General features: G+C 45.6%; 1 protein-coding gene across 1 annotated transcript in view; it reads left to right on the top strand.

The window, feature by feature from the left end:
- Positions 1-19,873, top strand: part of PYGB (glycogen phosphorylase B) — a 51,969-nt gene that overhangs the window by 12,836 nt on the left and 19,260 nt on the right. The window contains exons 2-4 of the mRNA XM_062203774.1: positions 12,480-12,581; positions 14,646-14,724; positions 18,368-18,471. Coding sequence (XP_062059758.1) covers positions 12,480-12,581; positions 14,646-14,724; positions 18,368-18,471 — 285 coding nt within the window. The remainder of the gene's footprint in view (positions 1-12,479; positions 12,582-14,645; positions 14,725-18,367; positions 18,472-19,873) is intronic.

Here is a 19,873-nt window from a genome sequence, read left to right as displayed (position 1 = left end):
CTCCTTGGCGTCAGTAGGCTGCAGCCCACAGTGAAGTGCGCACCTTGTCCCCAGCTGCAGCTTGGTTTTGAGTAGAGCACAGGCCCATTTTCTGTTCCAGCCTCCCCAGAGTTTCCACCTATGTTTTCTTACAGGCATTGAGTTTTCTTCTTCTTCTTTTTAATAAAGATTTGTTTTATTTATTTGAAAGACAGAGTTAGAGAGAGAGAGATAATAGGTCGATCTTGCATCTGCTCATTCACTCCCCAAAAGGCTGCAATGGCTGGGGCTGGGCCAGGCCAGAGCCAGGAGCTTCATCTGGGTTTCCCAGTGGGTGCCAGGAGCCCAAGCACTTGGGCCATCTTCTGCTGCTTTCCCAGGCCATTAGCTGGGAGGTGGGTCAGAAGTGGAGCAGCAGGGACTCAAATCGGCCCCTATATGGGATGCTGGTGCCATAGACAATGGCTTAACTCATTATGTAACAACGCTGGCCCTGTGTGTTTATTTTTAACTGATATAAGAAATTGTACATGTTTATGGGGAACAGCGTGACATTTCAATGTTTACTTGGTTGGAACCTGTGACATTTTGAAATATTATTTATTCCTCTTTTGCTTAGAATTGTTTTTAGGTAAAATTCAGTTACTGTTACCGTTCATTGAAAGCTTTCAGGTCATGTGTATTCACAGTTGTACCTCTATCACCACCACCTGTTTCAGAACTTTTTCGTCACCCCAGAAGAAACTCTGTTTTAACTCTCACCAGCCCAAACTCTCTGCCCCTGGCCTTCCACAGTCTACTTTCTGTTCCTTTACACCTGTCCATTTGGGACATTTCATGTAAGTGGAACCATAGAATATATGGTCGTTTGTGACTGGCTTCTTTCATTTACCATGTTTTCAGGGTTTATTTATATTGTGGCAGCTGTCAGTACTTGGTTTCTTTTTATGGCTGAATAATACTCCATTGTATCAGTATATCACATTTTATATTGCCATTAATGGACATTTGGGTTGTTTCCACGTTTTGGCTATTACATACACTTAAAAAATATTTATTTACTTATTTTAAACACAGAGTTACAGAGAGAAGGAGAGACAGAAATCTTCCATCTGCTGGTTCATTCTTCAGATGGCCATAATGGCAGGGGCTGGGCAAGCTGAAGCCAAGAGCCTGGAGCTTTTTCCAGGTCTCCCACATGGGTGGCAGGGGCCCAAGCACTTGGGCCATCTTCCTCTGCTTTCGCAGGTGCATTAGCAGGGAGCTGGATCAAAAGTGGAGCAGCTGGGACAGGAACCAGCGCCCACATGGGATGCTGCAGGCGGTGCCTTAACCCGCTGCAGCACCATGCCTGCCCCATATGTACCAGTTTTGAGTGGACATCAGCTGTCATGCCTCTCGAGTTGCAGGTATACATCTAGAGTGGCATTGCCAAGCCAGATGGTAACTGTGTGTCTCCCTTTTTGAGGAACCACCAGTCTGGTTTCCAAGTTGGCTGCCTTGTTTTGCAGTCCCCTTGGCCATGGGTAGGCTTGGATTTCCTCTCACCCTCACCCACACTGCTATTTAGCGATGTCTGTGTTACCGTCATCCTGTGGATGTGTGTGCTGCAGTATCTCACGGTGATTTTAAGTTCCATTTTCACAGCAATTGGTAGTGTTGAACGTCTGTTCATGTGCTTGTTTTCAATGTTTACCATTTTTTTTTGAGAAATGCCTATTCAGTTCCTTTGCCAATTCTTTTTTTTTTTTTTGGACAGGCAGAGTGGACAGTAGAGGGAGACAGAGAGAGAAAGGTCTTCCTTTTTGCCGTTGGTTCACCCTCCAATGGCCGCTGTGGCCGGCGCATCTCGCTGATCCGAAGGCAGGAGCCAGGTGCTTATCCTGGTCTCCCATGGGGTGCAGGGCCCAAGAACTTGGGCCATCCTCCACTGCACTCCCTGGCCACAGCAGAGAGCTGGCCTGGAAGAGGGGCAACCGGGACAGGATCAGTGCCCTGACCGGGACTAGAACCCGGTGTGCCGGCGCCGCAAGGCGGAGGATTAGCCTACTGAGCCGTGGCGCCAGCTCCTTTGCCAATTCTTTTTTTTTTTTTTAACTTTTATTTAATGAATATAAATTTCCAGTATACAGCTTATGGATTACAATGGCTTCCCCTTCCCATAACCTCCCTCCTACCCGCAACCCTCCCCTCTCCCGCTCCCTCTCCCCTTCCACTCACATCAAGTTTCATTTTCAATTCTATTTATATACAGAAGATCAATTTAGTATAAAATACTTCAACAATTTGCACCCACATAGAAACACAAAGTGAAACATACTGTTTGAATACTAGTTATAGCATTAAATCAAAATGTACAGTACATCAAGGACAGAGATCCCACATCAGGAGCAAGCGCACAGTGGCTCCTGTTGTTGACCCATCAAATTGACACTCTAGTTTATGGCGCCAGTAACCACCCTAGGCTGTCGTCATGAGTTGCCAAGGCTATGGAAGCCTTCCAAGTTCCCCGACTCTGATCATATTTAGACAAAGTCATAAAAGACAGAGTGAGGATAGTAACCAATGATCCTAAGAGTGGCCTTAACCAGGTCTGAGAATTCTACAGCATTAAGTGGGGAAGAGGACCATCAGTACACACAGGTTGGGAGTAGAGCCATTGGTGGTAGAGTAGAGGTTATGATTACAAGGGAATGAGGCTCAAGTGTACTAGACAGGGTCTAGAACAGAGGACAGAGTCATTATTAGAGGAGCTAAGAAAGGTGCTGTCTAAGCTACAAGTAATTCTTCTGATTGAGAGGCAAATAGAACCTGATAGAAGGGGCTTGATAATAATCTGTTGGGTTTTAGGCCTTGTAAGTTAAGAGGCCCAGACCTATCTATCTCTTTACATGGGGTATATCCTAAGGGAGGTGTGAACCTCCTAGGGGAAGGCACTCTGTTGACTTTCATTACTTGGCTGGCCTGGGAGGAGAGCTGGCCAGGTAAAGGCAGGTGGCATCTCTAACAAGAAATTTACAGTTCTGCCTGCAATGTTGCTGACCCTACTTGACCATCCCCTCAGCTGCAGTGGTCACTTTGGAAGTTGGGCTGAGTGAAGGGCTTTTCAGCTTGGAGCCAATAAGATCTGTGGCTCTGACCTGGGCATCCTTCGATTCCAGGGCAGGTCCATTTCCAGTGATCCAACTCTTGGCAGAGCTGCCAGGGCTCTTCACAAGCTGACTTCTGCTGAAGCCCAGGCTTACCACATTGAAAGCCACTGCAGTGGACTGGCCTGTTGGGTCTCCTTGAGGGCAGATCACTGCACAGATCAGCCATTAATAGGCCTGCCACCCATTGCTTCTGATGCCTAGCTTTCTTTTCCTCCTGGTTTGTGTTAAAGCAGACCAGAGGATGCAAGTCAACGGAGTGCCCGTGTCCCATCTTTAATCTTCGGTGGCCTGAACTACAAGTCTATAGTCACAGGCATGTTCTGTAGTAGTTTTTCTAAGGTAGACAATGCCCATGAGGAAAATTATATTCTCACTTTAAAACTTTCTTTCCCTTTGGTCTGAAAGGGAGGTTTTTTTTTTTTTTTTCTTCTACTTACTGTATACTTCGCTGATGGCGATGTGAATCTAGCTATGAGATTATTAGTTAAGTTCTTATTTTGGCTATGCTATTACAGAAAAATGTCAGCCATCTCTTATAAGGTCTAAAGATTAAATTGTGCGTCCCACAGATTCCTTCATAATAGAATTAGTTCCCTACCTTGAAGAGAATAGAGAAGTGAAAGAACAAGTTGGGCTTAGAATAGAGAAATGAGGGAGCAAGTCCTAGATCACTTGCTGACAATAGCAATATTACATGAATACTTAGCAAACCGTTTCAACCCTTAGATAAGAACTTAATAAAACATTTACCGGAAGGTCCAATGCCTTCTATAAATTTTAAGAATCATGTATTTGAAAACACGTCTTAAATATCTAACATGGTGTAGTTTGTTTAACCAGTAAACTTAAGCACAACCATATAAAATGTTTTTAGTTTCTTTCTACCAACAAGTTTAAAACATATGATACACAGATTCAGGTCATACAAATTAAAATGTATCTTTGATTGATTTTAGCAGCTTAAATTTATGGACAATCTTATCTATAAGCCATTTAAAATAAAACTCTTAATAAAATTTCCCCATGTGGACATACAATATGTACGCACATATAACATAGCATAATAGACCAATATCAAAATCCAAAATACCTGGTTGAAATAAGATTCCTTAAAATCATGACATAACATAGACCAAATCTGATCATTTTTACAAGGTGATTATTCAAGTCTTTGAAAATAAGCACATAGTTAAATAACCCATAGCTCTTCATCTCCTCCCTCTCTTTTTCCACTCTTAGATTTAACAGGGATCACTTTTCAGTTAAAATTTAAACACCTAAGAATAATTGTGTGTTAATTACTGAGTTCAACCAATAGTACTAGAACCACAACAACAACAACAAATACTAAAAAGGATAAAGTATTACATTGTACATCTAAAGTCAGGACAGGAGCTGATCAGTTCATTGTTGCTTATAGTGTCCATTTCACTTAACAGGTTTCCCCTTTGGCGCTCAGTTGTCACCGATCAGGGAAAACAAATGATATTTTTCTCTTTGGGACTGGCTTAATTCACTCAGCATGATGTTTTCCAGATTGCTCCATCTTGTTGCAAATGACTGGGTTTCGTTGTTTCTTACTGCTGTATAGTATTCTATGGAGTACATGTCCCATAATTTCTTTATCCAGTCTACTGTTGATGGGCATTTGGGTTGGTTCCAGGTCTTAGCTATTGTGAATTGAGCTGCAATAAACATTAATGTGCAGATGGCTTTTTTATTTGCCAAATTAATTTCCTTTGGGTAAATTCCAAGGAGTGGGATGGCTGGGTTGTATGGTAGGGTTATGTTCAGGTTTCTGAGGAATCTCCAGACAGACTTCCATAGTGGCTTAACCAGTTTGCATTCCCACCAACAGTGAGTTAGTGTCCCTTTTTCCCCACATCCTCTCCAGCATCTGTTGTTGGTAGATTTCTGAATGTGAGCCATTCTAACCGGGGTGAGATGGAACCTCATTGTGGTTTTGATTTGCATTTCTCTGATGGTTAGTGATCTTGAACATTTTTTCATGTGTCTGTTGGCCATTTGGATTTCCTCTTTCGAAAAATGTCTATTGAGGTCCTTGGCCCATCTCTTAAGAGGGTTGTTTGTTTTGTTGTTGTGGATTTTCTTGATTTCTTTGTAGATTCTGGTTATCAATCCTTTATCTGTAGTATAGTTTGCGAATATTTTTTCCCATTCTGTTGGTTGCCTCTTGACTTTCCTGACTGTTTCTTTTGAAGTACAGAAACTTCTCAATTTGATACAATCCCAAATGTTAATTTTGGTTTTGACTGCCTGTGCTGTTGGAGTATTTTCCAGGAAGTCTTTGCCTGTGCCTATATCTTGCAGGGTTTCTCCAATGCTCTCTAATAATTTGATGGTTTCGGGTCGTAGATTTAAGTCTTTAATCCATGTTGAGTGAATTTTTGTGTAAGGTGATAGGTATGGGTCTTGCTTCAAGCTTCTGCACGTGGAAATCCAATTTTCCCAGCACCATTTATTGAATAGACTGTCCTTATTCCAGGGATTAGATTTGGATCTTTGGTCAAATATAAGTTGGCTGTAGATGTTTGGATTGATTTCTGGTGTTTCTATTCTGTTCCATTGGTCTATCCATCTGTTTCTGTACCAGTACCATGCTGTTTTGATAACAACTGCCCTGTAGTATGTCCTAAAATCAGGTATTGTGATGCCTCCGGCTTTGTTTTTGTTGTACAGGATTGTTTTGGCTATTCGAGGTCTTCTGTGTCTCCATATGAATTTCAGCATCATTTTTTCCAGATCTGAGAAGAAGGTCTTCGGGATCTTGATGGGTATTGCATTGAATGTATAAATTGCTTTTGGGAGAATAGACATTTTGATGATATTGATTCTTCCAATCCATGAGCATGGAAGATTTCTCCATTTTTTGGTATCCTCTTCTATTTCTTTCTGTAAGGTTTTGTAGTTTTCATCGTAGAGATCTTTAACATCTTTGGTTAAGTTTATTCCAAGGTATTTGATTGTTTTTGTAGCTATTGTGAATGGGATTGATTTTAGAAGTTCTTCCTCAGCCGTGGCATTGCCTGTGTATACAAAGGCTGTTGATTTTTGTGCATTGATTTTATATCCTGCTACTTTGCCAAACTCTTCGATGAGTTCCAGCAGTCTCTTAGTAGAGTTCTTTGGGTCCCCTAAATAAAGAATCATATCATCTGCAAAGAGGGATAGTTTGAGTTTGTCCTTCCCGATTTGTATCCCTTTAATTTCTTTTTCTTGCCTAATAGCTCTGGCCAAAACTTCCAGAACTATATTGAATAGCAGTGGTGAGAGAGGGCATCCCTGTCTGGTACCAGATTTCAGTGGAAATGCTTCCAACTTTTCCCCATTCAATAGGATGTTGGCCGTGGGTTTTTCATATATTGCTTTGATTGTATTAAGGAATGTTCCTTCCATACCCAGTTTGCTTAGAGTTTTCATCATGAAAGGGTGTTGTATTTTATCAAATGCTTTCTCTGCGTCTATTGAGAGAATCATATGGTTTTTCTTCTGCAGTCTGTTAATGTAGTGTATTACGTTGATTGTTTTGCGAATGTTGAACCATCCCTGCATACCGGGGATGAATCCCACTTGGTCTGGGTGGATGATCTTTCTGATGTGTTGTTGCATTCTATTGGCCAGAATTTTATTGAGTATTTTTGCATCTATGTTCATCAGGGATATTGGTCTGTAATTCTCTTTCAATGTTGCGTCTCTTTCTGGCTTAGGAATTAAGGTGATGGTGGCTTCATAGAAAGAATTTGGGAGGATTCCCTCTTTTTCGATTGCTCTGAATAGTTTGAGAAGAATTGGAGTTAGTTCTTCTCTAAATGTCTGGTAGAACTCAGCAGTGAATCCATCTGGCCCTGGGCTTTTCTTTGTTGGGAGGGCCTTTATTACTGTTTCAATTTCTGTGTCAGTTATTGGTCTGTTTAGGTTTTCTATGTCTTCCTGGCTCAATTTAGGGAGGTTGTATGTGTCCAAGAATCTGTTCATTTCTGATAGATTTCCCTGTTTGCTGGCATACAAGTCCTTGTAGTAATTTCTGATGATTCTTTTTATTTCTGTGGCGTCTGTTGTTACGTTTCCCATTTCATCTCTGATCCTATTGATTTGGGTCTTTTCTCTTCTTTTTTTAGTTAGTTGGGCCAATGGGGTGTCAATTTTGTTTATTTTTTCAAAAAACCAGCTCCTCGTTTGGCTGATTTTTTGTAATGTTTTTTTGGATTCAATCCTGTTGATTTCTTCTCTGATTTTAATTATTTCTCTTCTCCTACTGGGTTTGGGTTTGGTTTGCTGCAGATTTTCTAGATCCTTGAGATGACTTGAAAGCTCATCTATTTGGTGCCTCTCCAATTTCTTGATGTAGGCATCTATTGATATAAACTTTCCTCTTAACACTGCTTTTGTTGTATCCCATAGGTTTTGGTATGTTGTGCTGTTATCCTCATTTACTTCCAGAAAATTTTTGATTTCTCTTTTAATTTCTTCTATGACCCATTGTTCATTCAGGAGCATGTTGTTCAATCTCCATGTGTTTGCACGTGCTCTAGGGATTCCTGAGTTGCCAATTTCCAATTTCATTCCTTTGTGGTCTGAGAAGCTGCATGGTATGATTCTAATTCTTTTGAATTTGCTGAGACTTGCTTTATGGCCTAGTATGTGGTCAATCCTAGAGAGGGTTCCATGTACTGCTGAGAAGAATGTAAAGTCCTTAGATGTAGGATGAAATGTTCTGTAGATATCTGTTAGATCCATTTGGGCTATAGTGTCGTTTAAATCTACTGTCTCCTTGTTGATCTTCTGTCCTGTTGATCTGTCTATCTCTGAGAGTGGAGTATTGAAGTCCCCCAGTACTATTGTATTGGGGTCTAAGTCTCCCTTTAAGTCCCTTAACAAGTCTTTTAAATAAGCTGGTGCCCTGTAATTAGGTGCATATACGTTGATAATCGTTATATCTTCCTGTTGAATGGATCCCTTAATCATTAAATAGTGCCCCTCTTTGTCTCTCCTAACAGTTTTTGTGGTAAAGTTTATGTTGTCCGATATTAAGATGGCTACGCCCGCTCTCTTTTCATTTCTGTTGGCATGGTATATCTTTTTCCAGCCTTTCACTCTCAGCCTGTATGGATCATTGTTGGATAGATGGGTTTCTTGTAAGCAGCAAAAGGATGGGTTTTGTTCCTTAACCCAATCAGCCAAGCGGTGTCTTTTAACTGGACAGTTCAAGCCATTAACATTCAATGTGACTATTGAGAAGGAGTAACTTTGCCCTGCCATTAGCCAAAGATACTTTCTAATATATGGTTTGAGATTCCTGTGATCTTTTGGTGTGAGGTTTCCTACCTTTACCTTCTTTCATATTGGTGACCGTGTTTCTGTGTTTCTGTATGTAACACATCTTTAAGCATGTTTTGCAGGGCTGGACGAGTGGCGACAAATTCTTTCAATGTCTGTTTGCTGTGAAAGGTCTTTATTTCACCTTCATTCATAAATGAGAGCTTTGCAGGATATAATATTCTGGGCTGGCAGTTTTTCTCTCTTAGCACCTGGGCTATGTCTCGCCATTCTCTCCTAGCTTGTAGGGTTTCTGAAGAGAAGTCAGCTGTGAGTCTAATTGGAGATCCTCTGAGAGTAATCTGGCGTTTCTCTCTTGCACATTTTAGGATCTTTTCTTTGTGTTTCACTGTGGTGAGTTTAATTACGATGTGTCGTGGTGAGGATCTCTTTTGGTCATGTTTATTAGGGGTTCTATGAGCTTCCTGTATTAGGATGTCTCTGTCTTTCTCCAAACCTGGGAAATTTTCTGCTAGTATCTCACTAAAAAGGCCTTCTAATCCTTTCTCTCTCTCCATGCCTTCAGGTACTCCTAGAACTCGAATGTTGGGTTTTTTAAGAGTATCCTGTAGATTCCTGACAGTATTTTTTAGATTTCTGATTTCTTCTTCTTTTCTTTGATTTGATTGTTTCCTTTCCTGTTCTCTGTCTTCTAAGTCTGATATTCTCTCTTCTGCTTCGCCCATTCTGTTTTTAAGACTCTCTAATGTGTTTGTCATTTGATCTATTGAATTCTTCATTTCATTAAGATTTCTCGTCACTCTCACCATTTCTTGTTCCACTAGTTGTTTCATTTCATTTTGATTCCTCCTTAATATTTCATTTTCACGAGAGAGATTTTCTACCTTGTCCATTAAGGATTTCTGTAGTTCAAGAATTTGTTTTTGAGAACTTCTTAATGTTCTTATCAATTTTTTGAGATCTGCTTCTTGTATTTCTTCAATCTCCTCATCTTCATAATCTTGAATTGGGGTGTCTTTTTCATTTGGGGGTGTCATAGTGTCTTCCTTGTTCTTGTTAGCTTGGTTTTTGCGTTTGTTGTTTGGCATGTTGGAGATATTTGGTTTCTTCACTGTGGTGTTTTTTCTTGTTACACTATGGCTCTATATTAAGTGGACTGTCTGCTTTCAGTGGTGCCTTAGAGGCTTGAGATGAGTGTGGACTGAGAGCTGTGTTTGGTTCCTCAGGGCTGAGGGTGTGTCAAAGATGACACTCCCAGGTTAGGTGTGGTAAATCTCTCTCTTTTTTGATTCAAAAGGGAAGTAATTCCGCACAGCTGAACGTAATTGGAGGTAGTTAGCAGGCAAATGATATACCCACAGGAGCCAGAGATCGGAAGCTCTTTCCCACGGACCACACAGGCAATCTCTGCTGCCCTCAGTGTGGGCTCCAATTCTCCTGAAATCTCCCACTGGGTTGCCAAGTTAGATGCTAATCTCCTGTTATTTCACCCCTCCCCCCAGAGTCAGGTTTTTCTGCTAGGCTCAGGGCTGGTGCAGACCTGAGGTCGCCCTGCTTATGACGTATGTCCAAAATGGCGCCTAGTCTGTCTTGCTCGCCTTTGAGAGGTGAGCGGAGAGAGAGAAACTTGTGTCCGTATCGGTCGCTTTTTTAATTTTTTTCCTCTCTCTCTTCTAGTTAGCCTGGTGAACTTTTCCCCACGGAGTTTCAAGCCTCATTCCCTCTAGCCTCGTTTTTCCACTTGCCCGCTGGTGTCTCAGGCTATTGTGGTTCGGCTCACCTCGCGTTCCAGCGCTGGTGCGTTGAGTCTGCCGCTGGTGTCCCGAACTTGGGCTCCCACACTCTCCACGCAGGTACACTGTGAATTACTAGTTCCGGAAGAGTTTCCGATGCTGTTTCATCCCCTACTCTTCCTTGACCCTGCAGTATCTCCACTTATATTCACCTGTCTCTCTCTCCAGACTAATAGTTTGCTCTCTGCCTATTCCGCCATCTTGCCGCTCTCCTTTGCCAATTCTTAAAATTGGTTTCTTTTTAATATTAAGTTGTGTATATATTCTAGATACAAATCCCTTATCAGTAAAAGGAGCTATCAGCCATTATTATTTCCTATTCTGTGTGTTCTGTTTCTTGATGCCAACAGAAGTTCTCAATTTTGACAAAGTTCAATCTATTTAATTTTCTTCGTTGGTTGATTGTGCCTTTGATGTCATTGCCTAATCTAAGGATGTGAAGATTGACTGCTATGCTTCCTTCTAAAAATTGTACACTTTGAGTCCATTTTTACATGTGGTGTGAGGTAGGGACCCAGTTTCATTCTTTTGTATTTGAATACCCAGTTGTCCTCGTTTCTTGGCACTTGTACCGAGAATCAGCTGACTGTAAACATGAGGGCTTACTTCTGAACTCCTGGCTCTATTCCTATGGTCTATGCATCAGTCCTTATGTTGCTATTGCTACCACACACACTTTTTTTTTTTTTTAAGATTTATTTTATTTACTTGCAAGACAGAGTTACAGAGAGAGGTAGAGACACAGAGAGATCTTCCATCCATTGGTGTCCCCAGTTGGCCGCAATGGCTGGAGCTGAGCCGATCCAAAGTCAGGATCTTCTTCCATGACTCCCACAGGGGTGCAGGGGCCCAAGAACTTGGGCTGTCTCCAACTGCTTTCCCAGGCCATAGCAGAGAGCTGGATCAGAAGTGGAGCAGCTGGGACTTGAACCGATGCCCATGTGGGATGCCAGTGCTGCAGGCCAGGGCTTTTAACCCACAGCACTGGCCCCTACAATGCAGTCTTGATGGCTGTAGCCTTTAGTGTTATAATCCATTAGCCCGAATTATCTTTCCATTTATTTTGCTTTTCTTTAATATCTTTTAATTATTACTTCATTGTTTCCAGTGTACACGTGTTGCTTTTCCTGTGTCATCATGTTCTTCATTTAATTTTTGGAATATTTAGTGTCAGTCTGTAATAATACAATATATTTTTTCATTAACCTATTATGAATACCTATTAATTATAAATAAGGTAATTGATTTTTTTACTAGTTTTATGTCCTGTGTTCTTGCTGAATTAACTTTTTAGTTCCAAAAATCTCAATGTGGCTTAGATTGTGACAGTTTTCTGTTCTTTCCCGCCCTCTATGACCTTGACAAATTTGATGCATGCTGATCAGGCACTTCATAGCATGTCCCTCAGTTTGGGTTTGCTGGATGTTTTCTCATGGTTCCTCTGGAGTTGTGGGTTTGGGGGAAACCATTGCAGTATGGCCAGGGGTCTCTGCTGTGGCACTCTTGGGGCTCCTTGCTGTCACCATTACCAGGGAGTTGCTGAGTCCAGCCCCCCTAAAGGGCTGGGTTATTCAACTCCACATTCTGGAGTGGGGAATATCAGAAAGGCTGGGCATTTGTTAAAACCACTGTAGCAGCTGGTAACTGGGGACAGACCCTCGGGGCCATGCACATACCCTGTGTGTCCCCGACGCTGTGCCCACTGACTGTGGCATTTAGCTCCTGTCCCTGTCACTTGGTGGTTCTCTCTTCCTCTCATTCCTTCTATATTTTTTACTTAGGAGCCTTCTGTAAGGAAGATTTGTGAAAACGTCACTTGTCCAACGGTACAAGCTGATAGGAGGCCAGGCTGCACTCTGAGCTGCGTGTGTCCAGTGTCGCAAGCCTGGTGCCCAGCCAGCCACTAAGCTGCCCCACCTGCACCCACCCCCGATACGCACACATAACGGAGAGCCCCTGGAGCTCACCTGCTGCCTGCATGTGGGCAGGGACAGCTGTGGAAGCTGACCCCGTCCTTCGACGCACATCAGGAGGACTAGTTTATGATCCCCTGGGGACTTGAAGGGGTATGGAGGAGAGTGCTGTGCTCTGGGCTGCACTTGGCTGGCGGATGTGAGCGGGTGGGTTTTCTGCCCATGCGGTGCCAATGTGCGGTTAACACAGATGAAGGTCCTAGGCAGGGGCTTCATGAGTGCCCCCCGTTGCCCGCAGTCTCCCTACTTGTGAGAAGTCTCAGATTCCGCTTCTGCTTCCTCAGCGCATCTATTACCTCTCGCTGGAGTTCTACATGGGCCGCACGCTGCAGAACACCATGGTGAACCTGGGCCTGCAGACTGCCTGTGACGAAGCCATCTACCAGGTATGGGGCTCGTGGCACACGTTCCCGCTGTGGGAGCCCAGCTGTTACGGTGTGCCACGCTGGGAGAATGGGGACAGTGGCTGTGCCTTCTCCCTGCCTGTTGAGGGTGGCCCCATGTCCTCAAAGGGAGAGGTCAGAGTGGGGTGGGAGAAGAACCCATGAGGACTGGGTTCTGCTGGGGTGCCAAGGCTTGGAGGTTTCAAGAAGGCATTGCCCTGCCTGGCCCTCCTGGGGCAGGTGGGGAAGGTGGCTGACCGTGGTGGTGCCTCATTTCTGCTTGATTCAACTAAGACTTCCCCTAGTTCCCCTCTTCTGGTCCTTGGGTTTTGAATTGCTCCTTCTCCCTCCAGGACAAACTGCATGGCTCAGGGCTCCTCATGAACAGTTCCTCGCCATGAGTGTATTCCTCTCACAGTTCACCTGTGACCACCGAGCCACCCACACTTGGTTTGATATATATATAAATATATATATATATACAATATATATATATTTATATAATACATATAAATAATTTATTGATTTATTTGATAGTTAAACAGAGAGAGGTAGACACAGAGTTCTTCCATCTGCTAGTTCACTCCCTTCCTCAAATGGTCAGGGCTGGACCAGGCCAAAGCCAGGAGGCAGGGTTTCCCCTCTGGGTGCAGAGGCTCAAGCACTTGGTCCATCTTCCCCTGCTTCTCCCAGGCACATTAGCAGGGAGCTGGATCAGAAGAGAAGCAGCAGGGACTCGAACCGCTGCCCATATGGGATGCTGGTGTTGCAGGTGGAGGCTCAATCTTCTATACCTCAGCACAAGCCCTTGTTATTTTAAAATGAATTCATGGGGCTGGTGTTGTGGCATAGTAGGTTAAGCCTCTGCCTGTGGTGGTGGCATCCTATATGACACCAGTTCATGTTCTGGCTGCTCCTCTTCTGATCCAGCTCTCTGCTATGGCCTGAGAAAGTAGTGGAAGGTGGCCCAAGTGCTTGGGCCCCTGCACCCATGTGGGGCTCCTGGCTTCAGATTGGACCAACTTTGGCTGTTGAAGCCATTTGGGGAGTGAATCAGCAGATGGAAGACCTTTTCTCTCTATCTCTCCCTCTCACTGTCTGTAATACTACCTCTCAAATAAATAAATAAATAATTTAAAAAATGAATTCATGTACATGTCTCAAAATTTTTTTGCATTTTAATATCTAAGTAGATGAATATCCATAGGCATTATACACATAAACTAAAGCTCTTTGAGTCCCCCTAAGATCAAAAAGTTGAAAAACCACGGATCCCACTTGTGTGAGTGATTTGTCAAGTTCACATTCACGTTCTGAAATAACACGGTATTTGTCTATATACATTGTTCCCACTGACACCTTCCTGCACACTTTAAGTCATCTGATGCAGTGTAAGCGCTGTATAAGTGGGTATTGTGCTGCATTAGTTAGGAGCAGAGGCATGAAAACAAGCCCATGTGTGTTCAGTGCAGGTGCATTTTTTTTCTCAGTCATTTCTGATCCGTGGTTGGTTGAATCCACAGATGCGGAACCCGCACTGTGCTGTGATTGACAGCCTTGCAGTCTGCATCCTGGAACGTTTTGAAGTCAATTTAAGTAATTTTTTCCGCGTTGCTTTCATTCTGGTTTTTAACGTGCCATACCTCTCTCACAAAACTGTTTGAATACAACCTGAATAACCACAGGGAAAACTGCTTTTAAGTTTTGATTTAAAAAGATGTCACACAAAGAACATTAGACCATTTGAAATGAGATAATTGTTAAAACCACTGGGTTCATATTTATAATATGTTCATTATAATTAATAGGTTAATAACCTGACAGTAAAGGGATTTGGCTCTTAAACCATGGCTAAGTTTGATTGTTAACTCTTAGCAGTTTTTGAAACATATGAAAACATGCATTATTGTGCACTGATTTAACATCAAATTTTAGTGTTATATTTTGAAGTTTAAATAGAAGCAGACTCTGGCTTTTGGAGTAAGATCACAGGATTTAAACATCTTTCACCCTGTAGTTTGAAAGAAAATATTAACTAGTATTAAAATATTTTGTTTTTGTTTGCAGTTGGGGTTGGACTTGGAAGAGCTAGAGGAAATAGAGGAGGATGCTGGCCTTGGGAACGGAGGCCTGGGGCGGCTGGCAGGTAACTACTCCCGGCCTGGGGATGGGGTCCTGGGGCGGCTGGCAGGTAGCTGCTCCCGGCCTGGGGATGGGGACCTGGGGCGGCTGGCAGGTAGCTGCTCCCGGCCTGGGGATGGGGTCCTGGGGCGGCTGGCAGGTAGCTGCTTCCTTTGGGGTAAACTGTTTTCGGTCTGTGGCTGTCTGGGGATCAAGTGGTGAGGCCAAGGTCAGGCAAGCTCCTGATTCTGCTCTGTGAAGAGTAAATTGGCTCAGCGTGGGTGGGTGGATGTGTTCTTCAGATAAAAACCTTTACTGGTAATGGAGGGAATTGAGAATAAGCCATGGGCATCTGGCCCAGCTACTAAGATGCTGATTCGGATGTCTAGGTCCCATGTTGGAACGCCTGGGCTTAATACTTGGGGTCTGGCTCTTGACTCCAGCTCCCTGCTAATACAGACTCTGGGAGGCAGCAGTGTTAGCTCAAGTACTTGGGTCCCTGCCACCTACATGGGAGATCTGGATTGAGTTCCAGACTCCCAGTTTTGGCCTGGTCCAGTTCTGGCTGTTGATGATATTTGGGGAGTAAACCAGCAGATAGGATCTCTCTGTCTGCCTCTCTCTTTCTCTGCCTCTCAAATTTAAAAAAAAAAAAAAAAAAAAAAAAGGAAATAAATGTCATTTATCATAGGAAGGGGACTTAATTTACCGTGCCTTGCCAGGGTCGGGTAAACTGGTGCTGCTGGTGTCCCCAGATGCTGACTGCTTTCCAGGGTCCAGAAGCCAATAGTCATTGAGAGTAGGACTTGTGGGTAAGGAAGTGGTTCTGGTCCCAGCTTTAGTAGAGCTAAGTGACCCAAAATCAGAGCCATGCCTTTGGGAGAGGTCGTCTCTTGGACCACAGTGTTAGAGAGTTTTTTTGTTGTCATTTTGTTTTCTGTTTTAATTACTTTTGCGCAGGGGAACATGGAAGTGGGGGCTGGTATTGTGGTGCAGTGGGTTAAGCCACTGCCTGCAAAGCCGGCATCCCACGTCGGAGCACCAGTTCGCCTAGCTGCTCCACTTCTGATCCAGCTCCCTGCTAATGGTATGGCAAAGCAATGGAAGACAGCCCAAGGGCTTGGGCCCCTGGGTCCATGTGGGGGTCCTGGATGAAGTTCCAGACTCCTGGCCTCGACTTGGCCCAGCCTGTGCTGTTGTGGCCATCTGGAGAGTGAATCAGCAGATGGAAGCTTTCTCTGTCCTTCTTTCTCTGTCATTCTGCCTTTCAAATTAAAGACAAACAAACATGGAAGTTGAATAATGATCTTGGTGAGACTTTGATTTCACTGTGAGTTCAGGGCTCCCGGGGACAGTGTCCCTGGGCCAGAGGAGTTGTGGAAATGGGGACGTGTGTGTAGGGACCATGGGAGTGGGATGTGGCCCTGAACTGCTTCTTGCCATGGCTCCTTTTTCGAGTAAATGTCTCTATAGAGGAATGTGTTTATGTTTTCAGATTTTAAACTCAAATTCTTTAAAAATCATAAATGCCACCTCTTTGTATCCAACAAAATATCTCATGGATCCAAATAAAGAAAAGCCTTGTGTAGCTTAGTGGTCACGATGCCTGTGTCCCAAATCTGAGTACTTGGGTTTGATCTCCAGCTCTGTTTCTTGACCCCAGCTTCCCTGGGAAGCAGCAGATGATGGACCAAATAGCTGGGCCCCTGAACCCATGTGGGAGACCTGCCCAGCACCAGCCATGGTGGGCATAAGTATGGGAAGCCGAGTGTGTCCTTCGTGTCCCTGTCTCAGGTGTAAGGCTGCAGTGTCGCTTTGGCAGCAAGCTCAGCTCGGGCCAGGCCCTCCATCGCTCCACCCTCAGGACCGTGTGCTGGCTGGCAGAGGACAGCCCTCTGGCCCCGGGGGTGAGGCCCCTGCCAGGGATTCTGCTGCTCCCACCCTAGTCCCCAGGACGTTGGATTACTCACTGCTGGCGCTTCCTGCTTTGTCCTTTCTCAGTGAATGCAGAACCTGCTTTTTAAATATTTTTTTATGATAGAACTATTCTTATTAAGATGTTATAGAGAGGAAGAGAGATAGAGCAGTCTCCCATCCACTGGTATACTCCCTAAATGGCCACAGTGGCCAGGGCTGGCCCAGACCAAAGCCAGGTGCCTGGAACTCCATCTTGGTCTCCCATTTGGGATCTGAGTATTTGGGCCGTCTTCTGCATAACAGGTAACTGGGTTGGAATGGAGCAGCTGGGACTTGAACCAGTGCTCATATGGGATGCTGGCATTGCAGGTGGCAGCTTAATCCCATGTGGCACAGTGCTAGCCCCAGAACCTGGTTTCTTGAGTTTGGAGGGAAGCTTCTGTTTCCTATCTCCACTGCGGCTCTCCTGTCTAACCCTGTGGCACCCATAGGGTGACCAGTTACCCCCCACCTCTGACCTCGAGGCTGGCCCCATCCACTGCCCTTGGTGTTGGGGGTGTTTTCAAGGCTCTCCCAGATCTTGCCCCTGTCCAGTCTCCTTTCTTGCCACTTGCCTGCGACCTGGCCTGGACCCGGGACACTGCTTCCTCAGCTCCCAGCCATCTCTGCGGCTTGGTGTGAATGCCCCCTGCCTATAAGAGTGACACCTTGTGCCTGTAGACCTGACCAGCGTCATACCCATTAGGGCTGCTCTGTCCTGGTTCCCTCCTGCGGGACTGATCCCCAGTCACATGCATGTGGGTCTTGCTCATCCCTCCCTTAGAGTGCCTGACCCGCAGGCCTGTGCGTGTTTGAGGACCCTGGACCTGGACAGAGACTTTGCTAGTGTCCTGTGGATGGCTTGTGGGCCTTCTTTCTTCCTCATTCCGCCCTTCCGTTCAGAGAGTTTTTATAAGGTCACCTTCTGGATCTTGGTTCAGATCATTGGTTTGTCTTTGAGTAGGGTTTGATCAGAACAGGGGCCCAAGGGAGTGACGTGCAGTCCCAGCCATCTTCCGGGGACCCTGGTGGCACTCACTGCAGCTGGGGGGTTCGAGTGCTGCAGGCTAGGAAGCACACATTGCTAGCCCTTACTGGGCCTACATCACCAGCTTGTTGGGATTTTTTTTTTTTTAAGACTTATTTATTTATTTGAAAGTCTGAGTTACGCAGAGAGGAAGGAGAAGCAGAAAGAGAGAGAGAGAGACAGAGACAGAGGCAGAGAGAGACAGAGAGAGAGGTCTTCCATCCTCTGGTTCACTCCCCAGATGGCTGCAGCAGCTGGAGCTGTGCTGATCCGAAGTGAGGAGCCAGGAGCTTCTTCTAGATCCCCCATGTGGGTACAGGGACCCAGGGACTTGGGCCATCTTCCACTGCTTTGTTGGGATGGTTTTTGTGATGTGTCCCTGTTATCAGTGCTGGGCAGATTTTTAAGTAGAATGTGCAGGTAGTGGGAGGCCTCAGGCTGAGGTGAGATGTTTGAGCTGGTGGTCGGGGCCTTTCTTTCTACAGTGGGCCAAGCTTCTTCCTCTCCCCGATAGCCACTGTATTGGTACCCGCTCAGCCTGGCCCCAGGCTCGAGGGGTGAGGGATCTGGTCTTCTGTGGTCCCTGCTAGCTCCCGGCCTCGCGCCCCAGGGGCTTTGTCCCAGTAGGACTTGGGTTCCAGTGCTTCTGCTTGCAGTTACCTTTGCTCTGTGGTTGGATTTTTAGCCTGTTTCCTGGACTCGATGGCCACCTTGGGCCTGGCGGCCTACGGCTATGGAATCCGCTACGAGTTTGGGATTTTTAACCAGAAAATCGTCAACGGCTGGCAGGTGAGTGAGATTCGGTTTCTTCACTGGTTTCCAGCTCTTACTCACACATGGAAAGAAACAGGAGCACTTTCAGTTCAGTATTTTATGCTCTGGCCTCCTAGGAAGGGTGACTAGGCAGCCATGGGCCACGTTGGCGAAGTCGGGGCACCCCACAGCTCCGAGTGCCTTCAGCTCTGCCAGCTGCGGAGAGACACAGGTCCCTGTGTGGGTCCTGTGCAGACGGCTTCTCTGTGAGGACCTGAGAGCCCTCGTGGAGCCTTACAGCAGGACCTGGGAGAGGCGTGTGATTCACTGTGTGCAGCTTAACCCAGACACGAGCTGCAGTCGGTGACACGTGGGCACCCAGACGGGAGTGGGCGCACGGAGCCGCCGGGAATCGGCTATTGCAGGATGGTGACTGTCGCAGAGTGCGGTGGTGCAGGGGTGCTCACGTCCTCTCATTCGCATTTCTTAACACACACAGAGTGTCGGCAGAGGGAAGCAGCAGCTAGAAGCAAAGCAGACCCAAGACGGGGCTGGCTCCATAGCTTGGTTCTCAGAAACACCCGCTGTATCATTAGGAAGAGAACCATGCTTCCCTCTTTGCACAGGTCCCACTCAGGTGTGGGTGTCACACAGGCGCCAGCCGCGTCCTGCACCCTTTCCAGCTCTGTCATCCAGATGCAATCCGTGGGTCTGTAAGAAGCTCCCTTGGCCAGCGCCGCGGCTCACTAGGCTAATCTTCTGTCTGTGGCACCGGTACTCCGAGTTCTAGTCCTGGTTGGGGCACCGGTTCTGTCCTGGTTGCTCCTCTTCCAGTCCAGCTCTCTGCTGTGGCCCGGGAGGGCAGTGGAGGATGGCCCAAGTGCTTGGGCCCTGCACCCACATGGGAGAGCAGGAGAAGCACCTGGCTCCTGGCTTCGGATCGGTGCAGTGCGTCAGCTGTAGTGGCCATTTGGGGGGTGAACAAACGGAAAGGAAGACCTTTCTCTCTGTCTTTCTCTCGCACTAACTGCCTGTCAAAAAAAAAAAAAAAAAAAAACAAAAAAGAGACAGAGGCTCCTCCATGCGTAGTCATGGCTGGTGTTTGCTGCTTTGCCACTGAGACCTTGTTTCTCACAATGGTCCTCGTTCCTGCACCTTTGCCGTGTGGGGTAGCACATGCCTCCTCCACCCCTTGGATAGTGTGGTGTTTAGTTGCTTGCAGCAGAATTAAGTGCAGCAGTGTGGGAGAGACAGGGCCACAAGGCCAGCCCCTATGTGGCACCCTGGCCAAGGGGGCAGGAGTGTGGGCCCTGGAGGGGAGGCCCTGGCTCCGCTGCCTCTTGTGTTTGGAAAGTGTTGCTGCTGACATGTCCTGGGATTGCTCTGCGGGAGACCTCTGGTAAATGGAGAAGAATCTCATTCACCGACAAGGAAGTAC

The sequence above is a fragment of the Lepus europaeus genome, chromosome 10 (genome assembly GCF_033115175.1).
Source record: "Lepus europaeus isolate LE1 chromosome 10, mLepTim1.pri, whole genome shotgun sequence".
Lineage (NCBI taxonomy): Eukaryota > Metazoa > Chordata > Mammalia > Lagomorpha > Leporidae > Lepus > Lepus europaeus.
Note: the sequence above shows the minus strand (reverse complement) of the source record. Positions and strands in the feature narration are given on the sequence as shown.